General features: G+C 51.4%; 2 protein-coding genes and 1 pseudogene across 8 annotated transcripts; all 3 read right to left on the bottom strand.

Moving 5' to 3' along the window:
• Positions 1 to 548: 548 nt before the first annotated feature.
• R3HCC1 (R3H domain and coiled-coil containing 1) lies at positions 549 to 10,323 on the bottom strand. 5 transcript variants are annotated; one of them, XM_080634389.1, is made up of 9 exons: positions 10,175 to 10,287; positions 8,655 to 8,826; positions 7,580 to 7,702; positions 6,618 to 6,755; positions 4,971 to 6,168; positions 4,589 to 4,761; positions 3,562 to 3,632; positions 2,647 to 2,742; positions 549 to 758 (listed from the first exon to the last, which is right to left on the bottom strand). In XM_080634389.1, exons 3-9 carry the CDS (start codon positions 7,672 to 7,674, stop codon positions 610 to 612), a joined length of 1,920 nt encoding a protein of 639 aa, XP_080490515.1. In that variant the 5' UTR covers positions 7,675 to 7,702; positions 8,655 to 8,826; positions 10,175 to 10,287; the 3' UTR covers positions 549 to 609. The 5 variants fall into 5 exon arrangements, with proteins under 5 accessions (XP_080490515.1, XP_080490513.1, XP_080490512.1 ...); XM_080634387.1 differs by lacking the exon at positions 8,655 to 8,826 and having other exon boundaries at positions 6,618 to 6,728; positions 10,175 to 10,323; XM_080634386.1 differs by lacking the exon at positions 8,655 to 8,826 and having other exon boundaries at positions 10,175 to 10,323.
• A 433-nt stretch (positions 10,324 to 10,756) lies between these two features.
• LOC308229972 (D(1) dopamine receptor pseudogene) lies at positions 10,757 to 13,678 on the bottom strand (annotated as a pseudogene). Its single transcript has one exon. The product of its transcript is annotated as a D(1) dopamine receptor pseudogene (transcript).
• Positions 13,679 to 17,515: 3,837 nt separating this feature from the next.
• On the bottom strand, positions 17,516 to 25,342 carry CHMP7 (charged multivesicular body protein 7). Of its 2 annotated transcripts, none has more exons than XM_080634458.1 (10): positions 24,932 to 25,342; positions 23,817 to 23,991; positions 22,105 to 22,290; positions 21,291 to 21,424; positions 20,841 to 20,889; positions 20,404 to 20,523; positions 20,009 to 20,107; positions 19,320 to 19,380; positions 18,719 to 18,883; positions 17,516 to 18,062 (listed from the first exon to the last, which is right to left on the bottom strand). In XM_080634458.1, exons 1-10 carry the CDS (start codon positions 25,219 to 25,221, stop codon positions 17,998 to 18,000), a joined length of 1,344 nt encoding a protein of 447 aa, XP_080490584.1. In that variant the 5' UTR covers positions 25,222 to 25,342; the 3' UTR covers positions 17,516 to 17,997. The 2 variants fall into 2 exon arrangements, with proteins under 2 accessions (XP_080490584.1, XP_080490585.1); XM_080634459.1 differs by having other exon boundaries at positions 18,719 to 18,880; positions 24,932 to 25,339.
• Positions 25,343 to 25,838: the final 496 nt, after the last annotated feature.

The raw sequence follows: 25,838 nt of genomic DNA on the forward strand, positions 1-25,838 counted from the left end.
TCTCCTACCACCAGGCTCTGGGAATATCAAAACTGTCAAGTTCTAAGTGTCCTAATCAGTGTACAACTTGCCTTGCTACCAGTGCTAGGCAGCAAGTACAGGCTCTTTAAACACCATGCAAATAAGGAAATCCCTGAACCTCACTTGCATTCAATGCCTGTCATTTTGATGGGATATTATTTTAACAATAACATTACAACAAAGTGTAAACATTAAACAGCTTTTTCTGACCCCTGCAGATGCTCTGCTCTTGCTTACAGCTCAGTTTTGGCCAACAAGGTACAATTCCCTTCACCTAATGGCTGCTTTTTAAACATAAAGCAGGCTTTACTGTATGCAGACTCCCTTTCTGCAAGTGCCCCAGTGTTAACAGATGCTTTGAATCAGAGTCCAGCAGCATGCTCTCCATAACAAAGAGCTAACAGAACCCTCACAGGGTTTGGCTTCAAGTGCAAGATCTCATTAGTAGTAAAACTTTCCCCTTCCCAACTTCAGAAACAATGGTGCTAGTCCATAAGAGAACACCCCCATGACAACTCACTGTTCTGCATGCAGTTTAATATCACAGCCATGCTCATCTATACAGCTTTTTGTTTTAGCTGAGATGGTTTATTCCTCCTGGTCCAAGCTTTCTGGCAGGAGCACGTCGGTGCCTGAGCCCTCCTGCTGCTTGTGCTTCAAGCCCAAGGCACGGGTCACCAGCCGCTTGGCCACCGCCGTGTCTGTCTGGGGTCTCTCTTTTGCCAAGTGAAGGAGTTCTAGGTAGAAATGGGTGAGAAACCATCAAGTTAGTGCTTGTTCAGGAGCAGGCTGGTGGCTAACCCAGGGGCCTGGCAGACAGAAGGGCTGATGTCTATTTCCTTTGTTCCTTTACACATTCAGTGAAGGAGCACAGCAATCATTCTATGCATAGCCAGTAAACTGCCTTTTCTTTTAGCAAATACCCCTCCCTGCTTTATACTTCAAGATAGTCCAATGGCAGTTCAAAAGCTGCTTGGCTCTAACTAAGCTCCAGCTCTTCTGCAGTGGTAGAGAGAATCATTCCCTATTAGCTTTCAGGAACAGCTTCCTGGCCACCTTCAGCATCTCTGCAAACAAAATGAAGCCACACAGTCCAACCAAATAGAACCAAGTTTCTCCACACTTGGGGGTGTTTGAGCTCAATTTAGACCGAACAATGCAGCAAGGGAAGAAAAATCTGCATTTCTTAAAGACTACTTGGCTACAGCAGATGCTTTGGGAAAGCCCTTTGGCCACTTACTTCTAGTTTCTGGTAGATGCCTGGCTTGGCTCCAGTCTCACCTTCCAAGAAATGAATACACCAAACCTTTGCCAAGGGCACAGTGGGCTGGATTTGGTGGTTTCCTACTCATTTATCAGCAACTGGGTGCAAATCTATTATCCAGCCAGTAATGAGGCTTGGCTTTCTCAGAGGTTTACTTAATAAAAAGCAAAACGGGCAACGCAAAGCTTGGGAAATAAACTTGCCACTCTTTCTTGACAGGAACAAAGGAAAACACTAAAAGATAAGAGACAGTGTCAGCTAAAGAGCCAAATCTGTGTTTGGAAAATAACTGCTATTGGAATTGAATACAAGAGTTTACAGATGATGTTCCCCAGCAGGAGTTTATAACCTGATTCAGAAGTGTTCCAGCACCGAGAATCAGGAAGTGGGAGTGAAAAGAGATGCTGGGGAGTGTGGTAAACCCAAATTGCATCCTTTGATGTGCCACTGAAATCTACCAGTCTTTAAAACTCAGGAAATTCCAACTGTAACAGTGTCCCTTGAACCCATTCATACTGAAACTTGTTTAACTGCAGTGTACTGGAGAAGTAACAGCATCATTGTACCTTCAGCAAAGTCTCTGCTGCTACCAGGTTCATGGCATTTCTTTACTGTGGCAAGTATAACTGATTACAATATGATTTTAAAAGGCAATAAAAGAAATAAACCAATGTTAATGGCTAAGCTTAACAATTCTTTTACCTTCACCTGATACTGAATAAAATGACACCAGCCAGAAAAGGGCACTGTTATTGCTTTGGTCTTCCTGTGCTCACAGCTACAGCTTCACCTCCCTGCTGCACACAACCCCTTCACTTCAAGCTTCCCATAAGAGAAGCAAACATCACAAGAAAGACTCAGCCTGAGTTCTAGCAGCCCACTTAGCTGATGAGAGAACAAAAAGCAACAGGATTTGGTGCATTTTGCTTCCGTCCCTGCGTAGCAGGAGAAGAAAAGGGACTGAACACACACCCATAGGTAATAGCTGTAGCTCTCCTTCCTGTAAGCAGGATATAATGTCATCTTGTGCTGCCATTTCATCCTTGTCATCACATCCACCCTTGCTGCTGCACATGGGCACAACCAGCATTGCTGAGGCAGGAAGTTTTACCAGGAATAGGATACAAGTTGGCTGCAAACACTGTTAAAAATATAAATTCACCTTCAGGCTTCTACTAAAGACTCCACACAACAGCTCCATGTCCTGCAGTGCCAATGAGGCTCTAAACCACCAACTAACCCCAAGAAATACAGCTCTTTATTATGTACTTCCCCATTTAACATGTCATGGTGACCACTCAGGATGTAAAAGGCTGGCAAACCAAGAAATACTACTACTAATAATGACAAGATTGACTTACTTGGTCGCTGAAGGGCCTTGATTTTGGACTGCTTTGTGGCATGGATCAATGGTCGGATCTTTAAAGCAGGATAACGTCGTCCCAGGGCTTGAGATGCTTCAAAGGACAAAGAGTGTTGAAATCAGCAGACTGAATATGGTAAAAATCAGTACGTGGTATAATAACAGTGAATAATTTGAGCTCCAGCAGCTGCTGTGTTATTTCAAGCCTTGTGCTAAGCTCATTCTGGTCATCTCAGGCTTACAGGAGCACAGGGAGAGTCCCATGAAAATATAGACATGTTTTCAAAGACAACTCTGACATTATTAGGCTAAATAAGAAGGAAGTTACAAGGAAGTTCTCCCCTGGATGAGCTTTAAGGTCACTTCCAACACAAACCACTCTGTGATTCTAAATCCCAAGAAAAGAGCATAAGCTTTGGGCCTGCTGGATGGAAACATCTCTTGGGATGGCTCAGAGCTGAGCTTGGGTGTTTGTCCCCAAGAAGGCAGGTTGGGCAGGAAGGTTGGTGGCTGCCCTGCATGCCACCATGCTCAGGAGGTCCCCAGGAGCTCACTGTACCCCAGGCAGGACTTTCTGCCGAGTTAAAGGAGGAATAAACCTGCAGCAGCAACACAGATTCATTACTAGAAACACAGCATGAGTCACTCTCTATGCAAGAGGTGCCCTGGTGCCCATCCAAACCAGTTACAAACCTGCTGCTCTGGCAGAGCAGCATTTCCACACCCACCACAGAATTCCAGCTTCTCCAGCTGGAAAAGCCTTTCAAGTTGGAAGCGTGCGGGAAGAACATCACGACGAACCACGACTGCCCTTGGCAAACCAACTCAACACAGGTCAGTGCAGGGGCACTGTGTATGATCAGAGACCTCAGCAGCTCCATAGTGCCGTTGAACATGAACCAAGTCACTCTACCTGTGGAGAGGCTGGAGAAGATGCCCAGGGCGTGTGTATCATCAACCCACTGGATTTTGAACCCGCTCTCGCTGAAATGAAGAGACAATGGAATGATATTGGTTAATGAGAGAAAAAAGCTCCCCACACACTAAACCCCATCAACCACCTTGAGCTATCACAAGGACTGAAGTGTTTTCACACAGGTAGGTGGTGCTTTTCAAAGCATTACACCTATTTGACACAAAGGGAAAGAGAAGGAAAGGAGCAGAAGATCAGGTGTGCCCCCTTCAAGGCCACAATGTGCAATTACCCCCTCAGCTGCCCCCAAGAGCTCTCCTTTTCCCTCAGCCAAAAGCAACCTCCATTGCAGGCATTGCTCCATCGCAGCAAATGGAAATAGCACATGAGGGGAAACACACACAGAGGAGCTTATTTGAAACATAAATTATGGCTGTGTTAAGGGATCTGCAGAGGGAAGAGTTCCCATCTGATCCACCAGGGATAGCAAGAAAGGAGGAGGATGGTGGTGGGAGGAAGACACCCTCCTGCAGACACCAAACCAGTTCAGGGCTGGACCTTTATCACTAACCAGGGCTGAACTTTGTTCCACTCCTGATGCAGCGTCACTCCCTCAGGCACAAGGCTCTGTTCCCTGGATTTACATATTAAATCTGATCTCCAGCCGCAGAATCAAGCCCTTTTTCTTACATAAGTCTTTGCAAGCATGTAATCTCATTGTAATTTCATCCGGGCACCCAAGTGCAGGAACCAAGATGCTCCTAGAAAGCACCTGAAGCCTCATTGATGCCTGTAGGAGTAAGTGCGAACAAGTCTGCACGCAGCTAACCAGGAGAGAGCCCTGAAGAACCAGCTGTGGTTTAAATCACACATAAACTGCAGGAAATGTCCTTTAAGGCACAGAAAGAGCCTGACACAAGGGCACAAAGGTGAAACTAAGATTCCAGCTCCATCAGGCTGTCTCATTCCAGTGTGAAGGCTGTTCCCTTCATGCCCCTGCTGCGCTCAGGCTCTCAGAGATACTCACTGGAAGTCGGAGAACATTTCCACCAGGTCCTCTGTCTTCAGTGATGGGGAGAAGTCATAGATTTCAGTCACGTGGCCAAAATCCCCCTCGCTGACCTGGGCATCCCTGTAGCTGGAATAGTCTACACTGATCTTCTCAACGCTTATGCTCTTCACAGTTAAATAACCCACAATCTGAGGGGATTAAAGAAGAAAACCATTAAAAAGATGAGGTTTCACCACAAAGAACAACCCGCCAGGTTCCACCTCGGTCCCTGCAAACCACTTCTGTGGCTGCTGCCACCAGGTTCAGCCCCAGCACAGGGACTATTCCCATGCCCTGGGGCCCAGCCTCAGCCACATCCTTTCCCCACAGTCGCTCCCCATGGGTTGCGGAACACTACCTCTGCCAAGAGCTCTGTGGTACAGTCGTCCTCGAGGCTGCTCCTCCTGCACATGGCCACGTTCTCCTCTCTGTCACCTGCAGGCAAGTGCAGCTCATGCCACAGAGCATCGGCTAAGCACGATCCCTCCTTGTCCTCCCCTTCCACCACGGACTCCTTCCCGCTGCGGTTCTGCACCAGACCATCTGTCCCGTGCTCAGTCTGGTCCTCAGAAGATGATGGCTCAGCACCACACACGGGCTCAGCTGCAGGGAGAGGCTCATCTGGGGTTTCTGTGGGGTTCTGGCACTGGGTCTGCTCCACCTGGGCAACGCTGGCGCACTCATCTTGGCTTTCCAAGTTGGAAGAACTCTTCCCTTCCTCCACGGTGCCAGCATTCAAGTCCTTGCCCTGTTCTTCAGGCAGTGACACAATTCTGCTGCTCTCCAGGCCCTTGGCAGTGGTGTGGCTCTCATCCTGGTTTTCCAGCATCCGTGACCCTGCACTTGACTCTGCTTCAGCTGGGTCTGCACCACAGTTACTGGCTGTAAAGGAGGAGGTTTTGGCACGCTCCAATACACCGGCATTCCAGCTGCTTTGGTCTTCAGCTTGCACTTGGCACAGGATTTTGGTACCTTCTGGTGTAACAGTGTTGTCACAGCTCAAATCTTGCTCTTCTGCTTCAGTTGGGGGTTTATTGTGTACAGAAGAAAGGGAATCTGAACAGTCTTTATCCTGACCTTCCTGCCCAGAGAAATCCTTGTTGCTCTGTAACAATGGGACATCCCTACAACATGGGGGACACTCAGCATTATTATCTCCTGGAACACACCCTTCACCAGGCTCCTCCTGCTCACCAAAGGCCAAGGAGACATCACCTGAGCTTCCTTCACACCTGCCCAGCTCCTCCTGGGCAGTCTCTTTGGGGCAGCTCTCTTCCTCCTGTGCTGCATCCCTCCCAGCAGCCACCGGGTTCTCCTGCTCGCCCCATTCCTCCCTCTTGCGCATGGCCTTAGGCACATACAGGGCTTTATCCGGCTTCTTCCTGGGCGGCCTCCTGATCCTGCCGGAGCCCACGGAGGCTCGAGGGTTGTCCCCATGCACGTCCCCGGGGTGCCGCAGCCGCCCCCCTCGGCTCCCCCGGCCCCACGGCTGCGGAGCCCGGGCTGGTCTCGGGGGGTTGGTGCTGGGTTTTTGGTCGCTGGTTTCAGTGGGCAGCCTGGGAACAAGAGAACAGCAAGAGGTGAGCAGAGGAAGCCAAGTAACGCGGTGCACGTAAAAGAGAGGAGGGAAAGCATCACGTCCATGGCAAGTCAGAAGACAGGGAAAAAGAATCACGGAATCAGCTGGGTTGGAAAAGACCTTCAAGATCATCCAGTCCAGCACTGCCAAGGCCACCACTAACCCATGGCACTCAGACAGTTGTAGAAAGCAGTAAGCTCTCCCCCGAACCTTATCTTCTCCAGACTAAACCTGCCTAGGTCCCTCAGCCACTCCTTATCACACTTGTGCTATTCTTGTGCAGAAGAGCCTCTGCTTCCTCAATGACTGGAAGATGCCATCAGACACCCCCTCTTTGAAGACAGGCACCATACACACACTTTGTGCTTGTAAGCTCAAACAAACCCCGTGCCCATGGAAAGAGAAGCACCGAGAGAGCTACTGCACCTTACAGCCGAGTGGCAGATCACCGTCCTCCTCCTCCAGCCTTCTCCCACTGAAAAGCTGCTCAACAGATCCATGCTGTCCACAGTTCGATGGATCAGGTACCTGAGGCGGCTGGACAGGGGAGGGAATAGGAGCACGCTGAAAGGAGAGAGGGGATCCAGGGCATCAGCAACTTGTAGGAAGGCAAAGGACAGGCACATAGGAAGGATTTATCTATCCCTCTTCCCAGGTCATTCCCAGAGTAGGGCTTAAATCCAAGCCCAAAAGCCAAGCAGGACATTCTGATATTAAAGAGCCCAAACCCCCTCCTCATCCCAGATGTCTACATGAGCTTGCTTTGCATACAGCAGTGGGAGCACCCAGCCTTTGCCTGGGGATCCCAGTGCTGCCTGTGTCCATGCTGGGAATGGTGGGAGATCACCAGCACAAGCTCCTGGTCCCATTCCGCCCAGTATGAATGCACTCCAGAAACCATGAACTATGAACATGACTGGATGAATACAGACCCCATTTGACTTCATTGCATTTAGTCACATTCTTACAACTTCAGTTCCTTTCCTCAGCATCCCACAATGGCTGCCCCATCCCTGGCAGTGTTCAAGGCCAGGTTGGACACAGGGGCTTGGAGCAAGCTGCTCTAATTGAAGGTGTCCCTACCTGTGGCAAGGGTTGACGCTGCTTTGAAGGTGTATAATGAATGGTGTATAATGGTGTATAATGTGCCCTTAATGGAGAAGGGCACAGGCCACAGCTCTCTGGTGATCCTTGGCCTGCAGGGATGCTCCGAGCCAGGCTGGACCCTGCAGTCGGGCTTCAAACCCCACAGGCAGAGAACCGATGTAAAACAGGAGACAAGAGTCCCCACGTGCTGCTGTGTGTGCAGTGCTGTGTGTGCAGTGCCCTGTGTCACCACCCAGGGGTGCAGGAGAGGGTCACCCCTGCACCCACGGCCCAACACCCACCTGTGGAGCTGCCCCTGCAGCACGAAGCGCTCCAGCTCCTCCGTGATCCTGCCCACGAACTCATCCTCGTTGGGCGAGAGGAAAACCCCATCCATGCAGCGCAGCGCCAGCGTGGCAGCGGGTCTGGGGGGGACAGGGGCGCATGGAGGCACCCACAGCAGCACCCCGGGGTGCCCCACACGCTGCGGACCTCCCCTGCAGCTGCATGCATGGACCCTGGTGCAGCCCTGACCCGAACCAAGACACCCTGCTCCTCTCGACATCCCTGTGCACCCCTAAACACAGCTGTGAGCCCCCCCATCACGGCTGTGCACCCCCGGCACCCCGCTGTGCCCCTTCCCCATGCACCCCAGCACAGAGCTGCTCTTTGCACGTTACCCCTTTCCCTGTGCACCCCGCTCCGGTCCCCCGGCACCCCTCAAGGCCCCAGGCACTCCCGGACACCCCCTCAGCCGCTCGGTTCCCCGTTTCCCCCACCCCCGCGCTGCTTTCCCCCGCACCTCCCTCTTTCCTCACCCCCTCTCCTGCTCCGAGCCCCCATTGCCCCCCAGCACCCCCTGAACCCCCATTTCCCGACCCCCCATCCCCGCCGCTCACCGCCAGGCCCGGTCCCAACGGCAGCTACCGGCGCTGCGCATGCGCCAGGCCCGGCCCCGCCCCCCGGCAGACCCCGCCCCTCCGCGGTGCGCGGATACGGGGGGGTACCCGCAAACGATGGACACCCGAAGGCATCCTAAAACACCCCCAAAATACCCCTAAAACCACTCTAAAACATCCCCAAAATACCCCTAAACCACCCTCAAAATACCCAAACCACCCCAAGTCCCCGCCTTCACCCCAAATCTAACCCCAACCTTCACCACTCGCCCCATCCCCAGCAGTGAGCCCATGGAGCAGCCGACAGCCGGGATGGCTCCAGTGCTGGGGCAGCGCTGAGCTCCTCGTGGTGCTTTACCCATCGCCCCAGGAGGAATCCCTGGATCAACCAGGCTGGAAAAGGCCTGGATCATCAGGTGCAGCCGTGCCCCAGCACTAACCCACAGCACCCAGCACCACATCCACACAGCTCAAACACCTCCATGGGTGGTGGTTCCATCACCGGGCAGCCTGTTCCAATGCCTGAGCACCCTTTGCGGAAGGAATTGTTCCTCAGCTCCATCTAAACCTTCCCCGATGCACCTTGAGGCCGTTTCCTCTTGTCCCTTGTTCCTTGGGAGCAGAGCCCAGCCCCTCCTGGCTCCATCCTCCTGTCAGGCAGTTGTAAGGAACAATAAGGTCCCTCCAGAGCCTTCTCTTCTCCAGGCTGAACCCCCCAGGTCCCTCAGCCCTTCCCCATCACTTGTGCTCCAGGCCCTGCACCAGCTCTGTTCCTTTCTCTGGGTAATACTCACCTTTTTCCCTCATCACAAAGGTTCTTCCAGCCAAAATTCCCAGTTTTGAGCCATTTCCTCTCCTTTCTTGGGCACACAGCAGCACAAAGCACTAAATGAGTCCAAATGATGCCAAGAGCTGGAGCTCTGGGCGGGGAATAAAGAGCACTTTGGGCTTGTTTCAGGTGAAGCCAATGAGCCTCACAGGTGCTCATCGTTTCTAAGTGTGGTTTCACCTTAATAAGTTAATGCACAGGTCCTGGGGGCACCTTTTGCCCCAGGTGACAGCTGCTGCAAGAGGAAAGGTCTCCAGAAGTTCAACCATGGCACAGAATAGAGACAAGGGGAGCATCACTTTGACCAACCGCCTTCCCTGGGTGTCTTTGAGCTCTCACAGCCTCCTCCTCGGCAGGGTTAATCCCTCCTGCCTCTTCCCCGTCAGCCGGCTGATGGCTGGGAATTATCATATAGATTGGGAAAGGCAGGGCTGTGATTTCACAAGAGCTTCTGCCAGGCTCCTCCAGGCATCTGGAGACCCTCAGCCAGGCTTGACCCCTGCGCCTGGAGCTCCTTCCTGCAAGGCCAGCCCTCGCCTCTGCCTGATGCGAGGAGCAGTTGATGATCTCAATTTGGAAGCAAAATCAGGCAAGGCAGCAGCCTGCAGCAGCCACCTCCCATTGCCCCCTCCCCATACACACTATTTCCACCTTTCTCCACTAAACCCATTCCTCCCAAACCTGAAACATCACTTCAAGGGAAGCAGCCATCCCCTGCCCCACGCTGCCCACCAGAATACACGGGACAGGGGCTTTGGACAAGGGCCTGTAGGGACAGGCCAAGGGGAATGGCTTTAACCTGCCCAAGGGGAGACTGAGATGAGCTCTTAGGCAGAAGCTCTTCCCTGGGAGGGTGCTGAGGCGCTGGCACAGGGTGCCCAGAGAAGCTGTGGCTGCCCCACCCCTGGCAGTGTTCAAGGCCAGGTTGGACACAGGGGCTTGGAGCAAGCTGCTCCAGTGGAAGGGGTCCCTGCCTGTGGCAGGGGTTGGAGCTGGAGGAGCTTTAAGGTCCCTTCCAACCCAAACCAGGCTGGAATTCCCTGGCCTGCTCAGCACTGACAGCTCTGCTCACCCTGCCGAAAGCCATCCCTCTTCACACCCTGCCTGCTGGGTGCTGCCCTCCCTTCACCCATGACCAAACCAGAGCTCCAGAAAGTGAACTGCCTTACCTGGGCTTACAGGGCAGGAGCAGAGCTGCACCCACATGCATGGGTCCTGACTCATAGTCCTGGCTCCAGGAGCAGTCCCAGGTAGGAATTCATTTGCAGCGATGGAGCAGTACTGTATGGCTTTAGGATGGGAGGAGGATGCTTCCTGGTGGAACTGCAGGGGAGGACAGTGCAGGAAACCCACAGCAGGAACTAAAGAAACCCATTCTGAAGCCAGGTAAACAAGGGGTATTTTTGCCAAAGCAAGCCACAGTTACACTAGTTTGGAGCTGTTGCCATTTCCCAGCCTGACCACAGGAATGTCTGTGCTGGGCAGAGACCTGGTCCATAAGCTAGAAGTTAACGAAGACAATAACTGGACAAAAAAGAAGGATCACATCACCCTCTCCTTTGCCTTTGCAGGTTCAGCCCTGCAACCCATGACAGATAACAGTGATACACCGAGCCCTACTCCAGTCCCTACAAGCAGGCACGGATAAAGCTCCAGAACTTCGCCACAAGATGAGCATCAGCAAACATCAAACCCAGGGCAACCAGGACACTGGGAAAAGCTGCATCTTCAGCCTGACCCCCTCTATGCACCAAGAAAGGAGCCCTGAAGTAAAGCCCAACCACAGCATATATGCTACAACACCCTGCCTTTAGTGAGGGACATGCATGTATTGCAGGAACATGCAAATGGAATTGCATTGGATCTCCCAGGACCATGCCAGACGATCGTCCCCTCCTCTGAACTCCTTTCCTGAGCTGGGATTTACCACACTCGCAGAGCTTGCCTTGGTTCTGCCAGCCAGCCACCCCTGCTGCATGGGGAGATGGTTGTACATGGAGTTCAGTCCTCCTGGTGCTTCCCAAGTGAAATCCAAGCATTGACCTTGGAGATGCAGCGAGCTCTGCTCCCCTCCCACACTGATTGTGCTGTAACTTGACTGTAACTGGGCTCCAGTTAATAATTACCCTCACTCTGTAATTACCCCTTGCTGATTTCTCTGTTAACATTTGCAGGGAGGGGGAGAGGCCTTTCTGCTGTGCAGGGAGCTAAAGATGTCTCGGCTTCAAGACAACACAGACGTGCCACTTGCTGCTGCGGTGTTTCACCAGGCACGGAGCAAAACCCCTCTCCCAAGGCAAGCAGCCTGCAGGGAGATGCTGGGGGCTGCTCAGTTGCTGTTTCTGCCCCCAGCTAAGCAAACACAAGCTCCCAATGTGCAGGAGAGGCTCATTAAAGAGTACAGGTGAGCACAGAGTGCTGCTTAAGAAGCCATTCTTACTATTGAAATGGGCCAGCAAGGGAGGCAGTGGGGAAGGATCCGTAATGAAATGGGGGAGGAAGGGAATTAGAGGGAAAGGGGAAGATTTAGAGTGAAAAAGGGAAGAAACAGTCCAGGAAAAGCAGGAGGACCCGACTGATGAGGGCACAGAAACCAGAACAGCAATGTTCTTGCTCTAACATCTCATTTTCTTCTCTACCCTCACAGTCTGAAGGGCTCAGACACTCTCATCCCCAAAGCAAAAGGTCCAACATCCTAGGGCTAAACCTCAGTTTATGTTCATGCACCCCTCAGCTGTGCGTGTCCCAGCTTAGAGAGGCTGGCTCCTGCTCCAGGGGCCTTTACACACCCAGTCCTTCCCTGCAACACGCTCAGGACAAGCCGCTACCATGCACAGCCTCAGGGCTCCAGGAGAGGTGGCTGCGTTCCTGTCCAGACCTGCAGGATGATTTACCTGAGCAAGAGACACAGTCAGAGGAGAGCCCAAGAGCGTTATCCCAGCAAAGCCATCACCTCCTTCCTGCAAAGCCCACCACAAACCTGGGTTTCCCTCACTAAAGGCTGCTTTGCAGCACTGTCCCACGTGAGCAGTTGCCTTTGGCTTGTGCCTGTTGAGCAGCCAGGGCTCTTGCCCAGAGAATGCAATACTCACATTATCCACAAAGTCCTCAGAAAACAGGCAAGTGCAACAGTCCCTGGTTCCATCCCTCCTCGAGGCCATCCCACCACCCTTTTCCCAGCCCTGTCTCAATTGAACACGTTGCTGGTGAAAGGGGTGATCTTCTCCAGTGAGACAGCCACTTCACACTCCACGTGCATCACTGCAGGGCTGCTGGTGGGAGAAGGCTCAGAGGCCTGAGAAGCCCTGCCAAACGACAGCTCATTGCTCTCCATGTGCAGAGCAACGTGGGGGAGAAGCTGGTGGTAACTGAGGGTCACCACTTCCTTCTGGTACGTGGTGTCGTGGTGGTAGGAGACCAGCTCATTGCTGAAGTTCACTGTCTCCACCGCATTGCTGGGGCAAAGGCAGCCACAGCCCAAGAGGGTTGCAAAAGCTCTCCTGAAGTCTGCGTTGAAGGCGTAGATGATAGGATTGAGGGAAGAGTTGGCCCACCCAAACCAGACAAAGATGTCGAAGACGGTCTCGCTGACACAAGGCAGCTCTCTGGGCTCATGCACGTCAGGATCACAGAAGGGCACCATGCAGTTGAGCACGAAGAAGGGCAGCCAGCAGAAGACAAAGACACCCATGATGATGGAGAGGGTTTTGAGGACCTTGGTCTCCTTCTTGAAGGAGTTCTTCAGGGAAGCTTCGTGAGGGCAGCTGCTGCTGTGGCAGCTTTGGGCATGTTCCACTGCCCTCTCCAGGGAGGAGATGCTGCGGATCTGCCGCCGGGCGATGCGGAAGATGCGGGTGTACGTCACCAGCATGATGGCAACAGGGATGTAGAAGCTGATGAGAGAAGACGAGATGGCGTAAGTCCTGTTGAGGCTGAAATCACAGTTCTCCTCCTCCCCCGTGATGTTAAAACCTGGGTCCTGTTGGGTAAGGAGCTCCCAATCCTTGTGCCACTTCAGCTGCACGGGGATGAAAGAGATCAAGAGGGACAGCAGCCAAGCAAGCGCGATCATGATGGAAGCCACGCGCTGCGTCATTCTCCTCTCATAGCGGAAGGGGTTGGAAATGGCCCAGTACCGGTCCACGCTGATGATGCACAAGTTGAGGATCGAGGCTGTGGAGCACATGATGTCAAAAGCCACCCAAACATCACAGAAAGCCCCAAAAGGCCAGAACCCCACCACCTCGGTGGCAGCCTTCCAGGGCATCACCAGGACAGCCACAAAGAGGTCGGACACCGCCAAGGAGATGACGAAGAAATTGGTGACCTTAGAGCGCAAGTGTCTGAACTTCACCACGGCCACACACACCAGGGCATTGCCCAGGAGCGTGGAGAGGATGAGAAGGGAAAGCAAGGTGGCTGCCACCACACGGAAGGACAACTTGGAGCTGCTTTCCTCCACCCAGCTCTTCCTGCTGCTGGTGCCATTGATCACATCCTGCCCCCCTCCTTCTGTGGAGGAGTAAAAACCATCCATGGGTTCCCCTTTGTTTCAAGTCCCTCGAGAGGTTCCACAGCTCTTCAAGTCCCCATCAGCACCCAAAACCCCTTTTCCCTGCTCAGAAGCAGCACCAGCAATCCTTCCAGCTCTCATAGCACCAGAAGTGCCTGCAGCTCTCACCGCTTTCCCCGTCTGCTGATGACAGCGATTTTCCCCTCTTGCCACCCCACTTTGCTCTCCTCGCAGCTCGCAGAGGGCTGGCACTCACCTCCTGCATTGCATCAAGCCTTCCTCCCTCTTCTCCCTCAGCAGCTCCTCATCCACTGTTGATGTGGTGCCTGCTACAGGAGCCCAGTCAATCCCTTCCGCACTGGGACTTGCTGCCAGACGCAAGAGGGAATCAGAGCTCTCTCTGCTCTTGCAGACGTCCGGACCTTCTCTGCGCAGAGATCAGGCTGCTCTGCTCTCTGCTCATCCCGCTGTGCCTCTGGATTTCACACCAGGTCCATCCGCTGCAAGCCAAGACGATGGCAGTGGGAGGCTGCAGCTGACAGGGGAAGTTGCTCAGGAATTAGGCGATAGGATTGAAGGGGTAAAATAACAAACATTCAAGTGGGATTTGAGGCTCTTCAATGCAAATCAGCAGGAAATTCAGTGTGCTTGAGCTCTCAATAACAGACACCTAAATTCACTGAGTCACAGCTCACATGTATGACCCTACATCAGTTGTTCCCCCTGTCCCAAGCTTCCTGGCCGCAAAGGGGCTCCTTTGATTGAGAAATGTCAGCAAACTCTTCCAGGAAACAAGTTTCCACCAGAACTGACTCTGCTCAATGGGGACCTGCTTTTGGGAAATGCCTTGCTGGAAAACCAGCCAAGATGGGACAGAGCAGCAGCAGCTTTCCAAATCAAACTGAAGGCACAAGCAGGCAGCTGAGCATGAGTTCACACCACACTGGTAGTTACTGGAGTGGATCGTGATGACCCCTGCCTGCCCCAACAGCACTTCTGAAGCAAGCAGCAGCCAAGCTCCACAGAGGCAGCTCAGCTGCACTGAGATTTAATTACCCTGACCTTGCACCCCAGGCTTTGCACAAGCCCACAGCGAGCAGGAGCTGCCCAAGAACAACTTCCAAACAAGAGAGCAATTCTTCCCTTGAAGACACAGCACCAAGCAGCTTATTCCCGAAGCAAACAGCACGCTCGCTTTGTGGCAGGTTACAGGAGCTCGGTGCCAGCGTGTCACAGCAGTGACTTCGAAGGCTTTGTTTCATTAAGCCTCATTAGTTCCACCGTCTGCAGCCTTCTCCTGCCAAGTGCCTATGCCGGGAGGAGCAGCTAGATGGCACCAGCCACCGGCTCATGGCTCAGCACCCTCACTTGGGTCTTTGTGTCAGGCCAGCTCCCTCCCTTCTGTAATCCTTACCAGAGTTACATCAGAAGAGGGCTCTCTCATTGCCCAGAGCAGTGCACTGTCCTCTGCACCTCAAAGGGCATTTTTCCACATATTCCCTATATTAGGAACAAAGAGTTTCCACATCTAAGTTGCAGGACACAAAGAGGATGTCTTCATTGCTCAAGAGAGAGCAACAATGGCAAGTAATCTGTCCTATGGCATTAGGCCACGGCAGAGGCTTGGAGTGGGAGCTCATGGCACACTTAGGATGCACATGCTAAGCCAGGAGGCGTTCCAGGAAATCATTCCTGGAGATACAAGGAGCTTTCTTCCTCCTTAGGGGCTTAAAAACACCTCAGAAAGGCTCTCGCCCTCGCGCACAACTCACGCTGAAGCAGGCATTGGAAGCTGCGTTGGCAGGAGCAAGCAGATGGGAAGGGATCCAAGCCACTACCCAGTTTCTGGGCATTTCGGAACACACCTAATGAAGACAGGACCCATTAACTCTGCTGTCAGAGGCAGCCAAAACACAGCTCCTCAACCAGACCCCAGGCAGTCCCTGCTGTTCCCAGGTTAACCCCTCCCACCGGCTGGCTGTGATCTCTACCGAGAGCACTGTTTGCTGCCTTCTATCACTAAACTGTTGCTCCATTTCCTCACATAAGCAGCTGCTATTTTTGCTGAGACTCAAGTAAAGTCCTATTTTAACCAGCACTCAAATAGGAGAAGATTCCAGTTTGGTGACAATTCAGCTCTAGGTTTTCATATTTCATTTCCTCACCCAGCGAGAAGCTGCCCTCGATTTCCCTTCCCTGCTGTCGCACCAAAATATCCTTCCCATTCTCCATTCAGCCATCTTGATTACATTCCCCACTTCGCATCAAAGGGAGAAAATTGCCAGCCACTTCATCTAAAGCAGCAGCTGCTTGGGTTTAACTCTTCAAAGCCTCTTCCAGAAGGGCTGCCTCAGCCAGATGCAGCACAGAATGACAGGAGAGCATTTGTTCCTAGAGGAATCACTTGGAGCTTCCCTTCCAGGGAAGGTACAGGTGATAGCAGGGGAGAAATGAGGGGCAGGCAGATCTGCGGGCTCCCTGCAGCCATGTGAGCCTTGAAGCTGCACCTTTGTTAGCTGCACAATGGTGGAACAAGATGAGCTGAAGCAAAGAAAAGGAAGTGACCCTTTCCCAAATGATACTGAACACAAAGGCTGTACAACCCCAAACCCAGCACAGACAACTTCTTCCACATAGGAATTGCTGGGCCTTTTTAAAGGCAGAGAAAAGACTGGAGGCAGTCAAAGTGCACTAGAGCAGTTAAACAGCTTGGGTTGTGACAAAGCAGCCCAAGAATCTGCCTGTTTACTGTCAGCACACAAGTTTTATCGATGCAGCAGCACAGCTGGAACAGCACTAACACGCAGTGACCTGTGGCACAGGGAAAGAAAAGGAGGCACCACAAGGGACTATGTTTCCTCCCTTCCCTTTTATTACACGTAGGCAGAAAACACAGTGGTTTTTCTCCCATTTACTTACAAAGCTTCAAGTCATTTCACGTAATTCCATGTGCAGCCTGGGTGAACTGTTCCAGCACACCTCCTGTGGCAGGAGTCCACTCACCAACAAAGCAACAACGAAGGCAAGAGAGAACACAGTACCATAGTGACACCTGGAATTGCTTCCCTTGCCCTCTGGGACTAAAGCTGGGTCACCAGTAATGGGCATGGGAACTCCAGCCCTCCTTTACTGTTCACCCAACCTGCCATCCACATGGCTCGAGCAACAGAGCTTGGTGCAGGAAGCAGCAGAGAAATGGTGATGGGAATATGGGAATACATTCCGAGTCAGGGAGAGGGGCAGGGAGGACTGGTTACACACCAACATGGAGCTGGTCCCTCCCCTGCCACACACAGGCTCTGTGCACAGAAAGCCCAGTTTCTAGCACGTTCCTCTCCTAAAAGAATTCACTTCTCCATGTTCAGGATCCGGCTTTCTGCTCTCCCCTGTGCATACATGTAATAAAAAAGTGACCTGCAAAAGATGAGCATTTCATTTCTGATGGGTAAAGAAAGCCTCTAAAAACGTCTTCAGCTGCTGTGCTCAGGTGGGTTTGCATTAGAAACACTGCCAGGGTTTTGGTTTGGGGCTTTCTGGTCATCTATAATCTCGTGGAATAGCAACATCAAGACTGAAGGCAAAGACAAGGCTGTTGTAGGAAACTGGCCTCATGGAAAGGGAAAATGATGCATCCCTTCTCCTCCCATCCCAACTCACTCAATATGAGAGCTCAAAGATCACCCTGCAGCTCCCAGCAAGTTTTGCAAGCAGGGGAGATACAAAAATAGCTCAGATTTCAAGTAAGAGTGAGCAGCAAGTTGTATTGCAGTGCCCACGAGCCTGTGTCCCAACCGGCAGCGTCAGGACCGCCTTCAGCTACAGATCTTTTGCAGGTCTCCCTTTTAAGGCCTTAATGTCATTACAGAAAGAGGAATTCTTTTTGTCTTGTGCTTGCAATTGCTGCCCTCTAGAGCAGCAACAAAATCTCCTACAATTAAACACTTACAGTGTCTAGTTGCCCACGACCGTGCAAAATACAGACAGGGAGGGATAGAACTACCAACGGGTGTGTAAGCTTGTTGCAGGTAACTTATGGCAAGGACAGCACTTAGGTGCCAAGTGTTTTAAACAACCACACAAACAGCCAAATGTTGAGCAACTGCAATACTGCTGCAACTCAGGTTCTCAACATCAGCCACAGCAAAGGGAAAATGAAAAACGAGCACTGTTATGGACATAGAAGAGTTTGTTTTCGCTGGGCTGAATAGTGAAGGGCATTCCCAGAGGGAAGACTGGATGTTGCAGTGACTTGGGATCACAAGTCAAATTGAGACCAGCGCAGATGTTGGCACAGAGATGACAAACACCAGCTGGGGCCAGTTCCAGAGTGGATTGTCATGGCAGGAGATCCTGTTGCTGAGCAAAGTGATATCCATGAAGAACAGGAGAGTGTTACTCCTCTCCCCAGAAGTTCTAGTCATTAGTTAAGGAACCTTAAGACAACTTCTCACACTGCAGCAACAGGATGCTGTTGGGTCTTTAGAGATTCAGTCCCAGAGCTGTTTTGGGTTCAGATGAAGTAGAGGGAGTCTTTTGTGCCACATCTATAAAGACAATCACAACAGAAAGAGACCAGTTTTCATCAGTAAGATGAACTACATCAACCACCTCTATAACTAACAAATACAATCTCAGAGAGCCTCAGTGCTTCAGTATTCAATTGTGTTCTCTTGGAAACTCATGGGTTTTGTTTGATATGGGATGCTGAGCATTCTTCTGCTCTGAAACTTGGGAATGTCATGTGCCCAAATAGGAAGAAAACTGTATGGACAGTCCTGTGCAACTGTTCATTAACTGATTCCTGAAAGGAAAATTAAAACCTATTTATCCCTGTCCAAGACAGGTCTATGGAAAACTCACTGCACAACCCTTAAGCTCTGGTCACTCACTGTTCCTAAATAAAGACTGTTCCTAAATAAAGACTAGATTAGTAGTGGTTCTAGCAGACATCGTACCTATAACATAGGACATAATAAATACTGTGAGACAGAAAAGATGCTGTGTGCTTGGCCAGGCAGAACTCCTAGCAAAGAGACCAAGGCTGGTAGTGAAAGTCATCACTGAGCAGGGATACAGGAGAGCTTCCTTTCAACCCTGTAACTGGAAGTAGGAAGGATTCTGGCTCAGACTTCAGTTCTGGACCTCTTTGGTTTTGTAAGGCTGATAGCAGTTAGCTAACACAACTTGCTGACATTCATACCTCCATCAGACAGAGAGAGCTTCTCCAGCTCAGCTTCCAGCTCAGCATCAGAAATGGGTGGATTCAGCACCTTCTGGGGAACAGGAGGCAGATCCACAGGCTCCTTAGTTGAGTCCTGCAGAAGACTGTCCAGCTCCTTCTCAAGCTCTTCAGTGTCCATCTCTGCTGATTAAAGGAAACATTCAGTTCCACAAAGAATTAAGCAGCACCTTCATAGCACAGACTGTGTTTCAGCAGAGACAAACAAACTGCAGCAACACACAGGCCAGAGGAACAAGATTTTCTCTTATAAAACAAAGCAGTAGCCAGTCTAAAAATAGAGCTAAATCAACAAGACACAACTCTGAACTGAAAGCCACCAGCACTTAAGAGACTACAAGGATCTGGAGATGCAAAAATACCCACTGCCAGAGGAGACAATTCACTGTCAGTTCTCATCCCCTCTCAAGCCACCAGTAGCAACAGCTTTGGTATTTCAGTGAGCAATTATCCTTCCAGGAAGGAATACTTATATGTTGGGAGGGAGCAGGGAAAGGAAGCAGCACAAAGGGCCAGCAGTGGCAAGAGAAGACGAGCAAAGCATAAAGAGCCCAGCACATACCTAGACCATTGATCCCCACTCCAGCCAGAGTCTGGGCTACTTCATCTTGAGTATCACAAAGCTGAGGAAAAACACAGTGTTTGATATTGAATAAAACCTCATCTTATGTCTTACTGCAGCCACTTGTGTCAAAAGTAGGTAACAAAACACAAACTAAAGTCCCAAAGTTGAGTTAAAGGCAGAGTCACTCCAAGTACACAGAGCTGAAGTTGCTCAAAGAAGTAATCCTTTCCTGCTTTTTACACCAGCTTATGCAGACAGATTGGTCTCTTCATTTCAATTTGTAACAATCCCATCTCCTTTCCCATCCTGAACTGCAGAAGATTATGGATTAGGCAGTTTTAAGACCCTGTTTTCATGCACAGTTGCATTCCAGCTTGTATTTCATTTCAATACATCCTGCTGAACGTTTTCTAGGAAAGCTGGGAGCTTGTGCAATGCTCTAACCAAAAGAACACATAAAATGCACAGATTTCAGGGAAGCTGTGATTACTGGCTAGCAATAAATGCAAATATATAAAGCCAGTTATCTGAAGACCTCTGCTTGCTGATCTAAAAAGATCAGGATTAAGTTTTCTCTGGTGACATATGGGACAGAAACCAAACAGCCTCAACATTAGTAGCTGGGCAAGCTTGCTGTGTACATCTACACACCACTTATTTATCTAGATAAGCTCTCATGTCAGTACCTCTTGTATCTGATCCACCAGGTTTTCTGCCTTCTCCACAGTAACATCCTTCATTGACAGTTTCAGAGCTCCCACACCAGCCTGATAGGCATTAAATACCTTTAAAAATCCATAAAAAGGAGAAAGATGTACAATGCTAAGAACAAACACCACCTTCTCTCAACACCTGGTATCCAAGCAGGACCTTAGAGAAGCATTAGCATCCAAGTAGAAAATTAAGCCATTTAGAGCAATACCCCAACAGCAGATCTGCTGTCTCCTAGAGCAGAGAATCAAGTCTCATCAGCCAGCCTGCACCCACCCCTCAGACATGAGCTCTGACAAGCAGGTAAAGCAACACACAATGGGAAGAGCAGGGCTAGAGCAAGAAGCACATGACAATATGAACACACTACCATCTGGTCAGTTTGGGAGGCGTAAATCCTGTCCAAGATCCCCTGCACTGCATCCAGCTTGGAGTGAAGCTCTTCAATGCGCCTCTCTGTCCTTCGTTTGGACTTCAAACATCTCAGTGCCTGGGGACATGGGAGACATAGCCTGGGATCACCAATCAGGCAGCAGCCAAAGAAAGTGTGAAGGAATCAAAACCAGAAAGCCCTCTGCAGCAAAGCACACACACAACAGCTGGTTTTAAGAGTTGGATGCTTCCATTTCGCTTCACCACCTCACTCTGGACAAATACATTCTTATCTTCACCTTAAGGAGACCTTTAGCCTCAGGAACCTCACTTCAACACACCTAAGATCAAGCATACAATTTCTCACCCTGGCCATTATCTGCAGTTATGGACCAGCTCCAAGGCACTTGTAGTTCCAAGTAGAATGTGACTTACCAATTGTTTCTTCCCAGCTCTACAAGCACTCCGGGCATCCTCTTTACACCTGTACAGACGTATGAAGGAAAAGAAGCTCAGTTCTTTGCAAGCAGTAGCTATTTTACAAATCAGCAATCATCCTCACTGCTTTGCTCTAACCCAAAGACAACTGAGCAACAGTGCATTTCAGACACTGCCACCCTTAACCCATTGTTGCTCCTCAGCAGTTGTCCTTGAATTCATTCCAAACCTTTGCAAAAGTTTCAGGCATCCATTCACTGCGCGTTGTTTTTATGGGGATAAGGAACAAAGACTGGAAAACCTGCCCATTCACATGACTGTGACTACTGTGTTTACAGAACAGGAAGAAGCCTGCACCTTCAGAAACGGTTTCATTCTAAGTAAGTCACCGGAATTCAAAGTTCCACATCACACAGAAGTTCTTCCCACCACCCTTCCCCAAATTACTTCTCTGCTTCCTGGGAAAGGGACTCCACCTTCTGTGACAGCAGCTGTTCACTCTGCATCAACTGATAAACTCCAATGTCCACATCATTCATCGGGGAGACTTTGGCATGAAGCCCTCGGGCAAACTTCACTATCTAAAGGGAGAAAACCACACACTCGAGTCACTTGTCTTCACAGTCTGTGCCTGCACTAGATATACTCCAACTCTGGTGAAAGAGAAGATGTTTTTACCCTCAGTTTAAGCCTCGTAATAGTGATGAGGACGTATCAATCACTGTATAATCAAATATTGAACTAGCCAGGATCAAGTAACATCAGTGTGAAAACAGAAAGCTTTACTGGAACACCCTAAAGCTGCCCTGGTGCACTGACCAGCGTATGGCAGTGTCACACTTCCAAGCACTTCAGTATTGAACTGCACAGTGCGGCATCACAGGGAAAAGTGCCATCTTAGAGACAAGACTGTATCTCTGCAGGTCCTGACAGACAGGAAACCCTTCTCATAGAAAGCAGAACAGTGATTCTAGTGGTGTGGAATGATTTGAATTTGGGTAGCTAGGGACAGTCAACCTGCAGGTAGACAACTACAGTACCTGCCCATTAGCTAGCTAGTAACAGCATAAATGTTTAAGAACCTGTTGTGCAAGACTGAAGATTTAGTCTCATCTATAACCAGGTTACAATGTTGGAGCCCTCAGAATTTACTTTCCCAAATGAAGAACACCCACATTGATCCAATAAGGTATTCTTCCCAGCCAGATGAAATGCAAGACAGGGATTATACCACCCGAAAGCAGTCACCTTTACCCTGTACCTTCTCTCCATTCTGTTCCAGGATCGTGACCCTCTTTTCCTTTTGCAGCTGGAGAAGCAGCAAGTAGAACGTCCTTTCATCCGGACAAACACTGGCACAGAGGGAACGCAGCTCCGAGAGGGCAACAACGGGGTGAGAAGAAAGTGCAGAGTTCTGATAGAGGCGATAAACTTCCTCTGCCTTCTCCTGGAAGGAAGCAGCAGAGCGGGCTGTGAGTGTACACAGCACTCTGCCTCCTCTCACAACAACTGCAAATCCACACCTGCTTCCTCCTACGCACTGAAGGTGAAAAGCCAGACACATTCTGAGCCAGACAGACTCACAGAGCGAGTTGTACATCAACAATCAGAAGCAGCTGCAATGCTTTCAAATATCACCATTAATGGGATGAAAAAACAGCGCGTTTTCATGAGAATCAGAACCACACCACTCACTTTCCCCGTGCAAATGCGACGGATGGAGTAACACAGGAACCACACAGGCAGTGCCTTGGCTTCCTCGGCACGTCTCGAAATCCCACCTCCCACCCCCTGTTTAAAACCAACAGAAGCTTTTCTTTAATCATAGAATCCTGGAATGGTTTGTGGTTGAAGGGACCTTAAAGCTCCTCCAGCTCCAACCCCTGCCATGGGCAGGGACACCTTCCACTAGAGCAGCTTGCTCCAAGCTCCTGTGTCCAACCTGGCCTTGAACACTGCCAGGGATGGGGCAGCCACAGCTTCTCTGGGCACCCTGTGCCAGCACCTCAGCACCCTCACAGGGAAGAGCTTCTGCCTAAGATCTCATCTTAGGCTCTCCTGTTTCAGCTTAAAGCCATTAACCCACACTAGAGTTGAGCTCACCAAGTCATTTTGCATCATTTGGACATAAGCAGAGGAAAAAGTTTTCCCCATTTCAAGTGAGAGTTATTGATCCACTTCAGACCATTGAAACAGCTCCAGACTCCACATCAAGGCTTGTGGCTTCTAAAACGTTTTCCCTCCTCTCCCGTGCACATCCCTTCTGAAAGAGCTGTGGAATACCCACTGCAGAGGGAAGGCACTGTCTGCTATCAGAGTACCTACAAATAAAGGAACCCAGCCAAAGAGTTCTCACATTTCTGCTGGTCCCACTCACTTAAATGTTACTTGCATGCAACAGCAGCAAGTCTTGGGGCTAAGGCACAGCAACACAAAGAGGGACACACACTCTGCTCAAGTCAGTCAATGAGTTACAGAACGCAACCCACAGCTCTACCACTAACAATGTGCCAAAGGAAAGGGGCTTTGACAGGATCCAAGGGCTGAAAGCTCAGAGGCAAAAGCGACCTTTAATAACCCTCCTGCAAGCTGCACTCGGTGATACGCTGCCGTGACAGCAACTGCTGCATCACCTGTGTGTCCCTGCAACGGGTGGCACTCAACATGCAAGCTCCTCTCGTGTACCACACTTGCCCAGACTCAAACCTGAGCCTCACAGCACACTCCTGGCTCCCCTCGACAAGCAAGCCTGCCCCTCCTGTTTCTTAGAAGCCAGTGCGCAGCCATTATGTTTCAAGGAAAATCTGTAGATATGAACTATTTCTTAGCCCTGAGTTATCCCATCCACCTTTAGCCACCTAAGGAGTACAAAGGAAGATCTGTTCCATGCTGATCTTTCCTCCCTAGTGCACAAACTGAGTCATGATGTCTCTGGAGATGCACGATCTCAAGCAGGCTCCCAACAACACTCACCTGAAGCAGCTCCACATAAATCAGAACTTCTTCTTCTTCAGGTATCTTACTGTCACCCAGCACGCTAGAGAGAGTCCACTTCAGGGGCTTCAAAATGAAGACTCCCACACCCCAGGAGATCCAGCTGCTGTCTACACTGGCCATGAAGTCTGACTCCCTCTGCATCTTGCCACGTCTGGAGGAGAGACACGCATGCAGAACTGAATACTGTCATTCTACACCCTTCCACCAGCACAGAGAACTATGGACTGAAACACTACTCTGTGCTTTGTACATCCACGGTGCTGGTGGCGTTTCCCAACACCAGGTTCCAGCTGAAGCGCGAGGTGTTACTACTGGGTATGAAAGTGCACAGAGGTCTCCCTGCCTCCCCACTTCCCCTGGACACAAGGGTCTTTTGTTTACCATTTTCCAGTTTCCAAAGTTTCTCCCAGGTTTCTGACTTGAAACTGATAAGCAAAGAAGGAAATCAATGGGAGGCTCCGCTGGACACCTGGGGGTATTTCAGTGGGGCATTAAACTGCACACATAGCTTGTCTCATACCCACAGGCCTGGGGTTCATGTTACAGTCTCACCTGTCTCCTGCTGCTCTTGGATCTTTCCAGGGTACCAGCCCCGGGCTCTCGTTTCACACTACAGAGCCCTTGGTTGCAAACACCATCACTCACCACATCCCCACATGCAGCTGTGTGCATCGCAACAACCGCTTTAGGGAATGTAACTCAACTGAACACAAAGCTACCCCTGCACCTACACCACGGTATTCCCTTGGGATGCCCTGCGCTCCCCCTGCACCTCTGTGAACCCCAGGGTGAGCTCTAACTCCCTGTCCGTGCTTTTCCTTGCACAGAGCTCCCAAATTCCCTATCACACACACAATATAACCCCATATTCCCCCGGGCCTCTCTGTGCTCTCCTCCAAGAACAGCACCACGCTTTTCCTCATGTGCCCCTGCACCCCCCGTTCACCCAGCACCCCCCACCGCTCTCCCTGCCGTGCACACAGCCGGCATCTTCCTTCTGGCACGACACGGAGCTCTCCTTGCCCACATCCATGGCTCAAAGCACCATTCCCCTCACAGAGACCCCTCCGCGGCCTGCCCGCCGCCGGTACCTGAGGAGCTCCCGGAGGACGGTGCCGAGGCCGAGCGGGAGGCTGCCGCGCCGCTCGAAGCCGTGCTGCAGCTCTCGCAGGCAGGTCCGCACCGCTCCCCGGCGGCGGCCGCGGGCCAGCACCAGCCCGACCCAGAAAGCCATCTTACTGTCCCACTCGGTGCTGTTCACCTCGCGGCTCTGCTTAAAGGCCGAGAACAGGAAGGCCATACGCTCGTCGTCCGTCTCCCACTCGGGCGGCAGGTCCCCCGCCGGGGCCGGCCCAGGCGGCTCCCTCCCCGGGCTGCACATCTACGCGAGCCCCCGGCTGCGCCGCGGCCTAGCGCGCGGCCGGGACCCGCCTGGCTGCCGGGGAGCCGCGCACCGCGCAGGCGCACTGCTCCCCCCCCAACCGCCGCCTTTGTGTGGGCCGCGCCGCGCCGCCTTCCCCCCGCCCCGGCCTGCAGTGGTACGGGCCTGCGCCTGCGCACTGGTCGTCGTCTTGGGGCTGTGTGATCATGGAGTCGTGGAGGCGACAGTACAGTGAGCGCGGCTGGAAAGAGCCTTAGAGCCCGCAGTGCAACCGGTGCCACGGCCAGCATCAATCCGTGGCACCCAGCACCACATCCGCACAGCGCAAACACCTCCATGGGTGGTGGTTCCATCACTGGGCAGCCTGTTCCAGTGCTTGACGACCCCGCTGTGTGAAGACGTTGTTCCAGTCTCCAACCGAACCTCCCCTGGCGCAGCTTGAGGCCGTTTCCCCTTGTCCTGTCACTTGGGAGCAGGGACCAGCCCCCTCCTGGCTCCATCCTCCTGTCAGGCGGTTGTAAGGAGCCATCAGGTCCCCCCTGAACCTTCTCTTCTCCAGACTGAACCCCCCCAGGTCCCTCAGCCCTTCCCCATCACTTGTGCACCAGCTCTGTTCC

Source organism: Psittacula echo, assembly GCF_963264785.1.
Source record: "Psittacula echo genome assembly, chromosome: 25".
NCBI lineage: Eukaryota > Metazoa > Chordata > Aves > Psittaciformes > Psittacidae > Psittacula > Psittacula echo.

Bases quoted from the DNA above. Each gene is read 5' to 3' on its own strand.
- CHMP7 (XM_080634458.1), bottom strand. From the start codon at position 25,221: ATGTGCAGCCCGGGGAGGGAGCCGCCTGGGCCGGCCCCGGCGGGGGAC. The intron at 22,291-23,816 runs GTGAGTGTTGTT...GCTTCCTTCCAG, and splicing joins TTTATGTGGAGCTGCTTCAG to GAGAAGGCAGAGGAAGTTTA. The intron at 18,884-19,319 runs GTATGTGCTGGG...TCCTTTAATCAG, and splicing joins AGTGGGGATCAATGGTCTAG to CAGAGATGGACACTGAAGAG.
- R3HCC1 (XM_080634386.1), bottom strand. From the start codon at position 10,215: ATGCATGTGGGTGCAGCTCTGCTCCTGCCCTGTAAGCCCAG. The intron at 6,756-7,579 runs GTGGGTGTTGGG...CTCTCCTTTCAG, and splicing joins CTGCAGGGGCAGCTCCACAG to CGTGCTCCTATTCCCTCCCC. The intron at 4,762-4,970 runs GTAGTGTTCCGC...TAATCCCCTCAG, and splicing joins CCACAGAGCTCTTGGCAGAG to ATTGTGGGTTATTTAACTGT.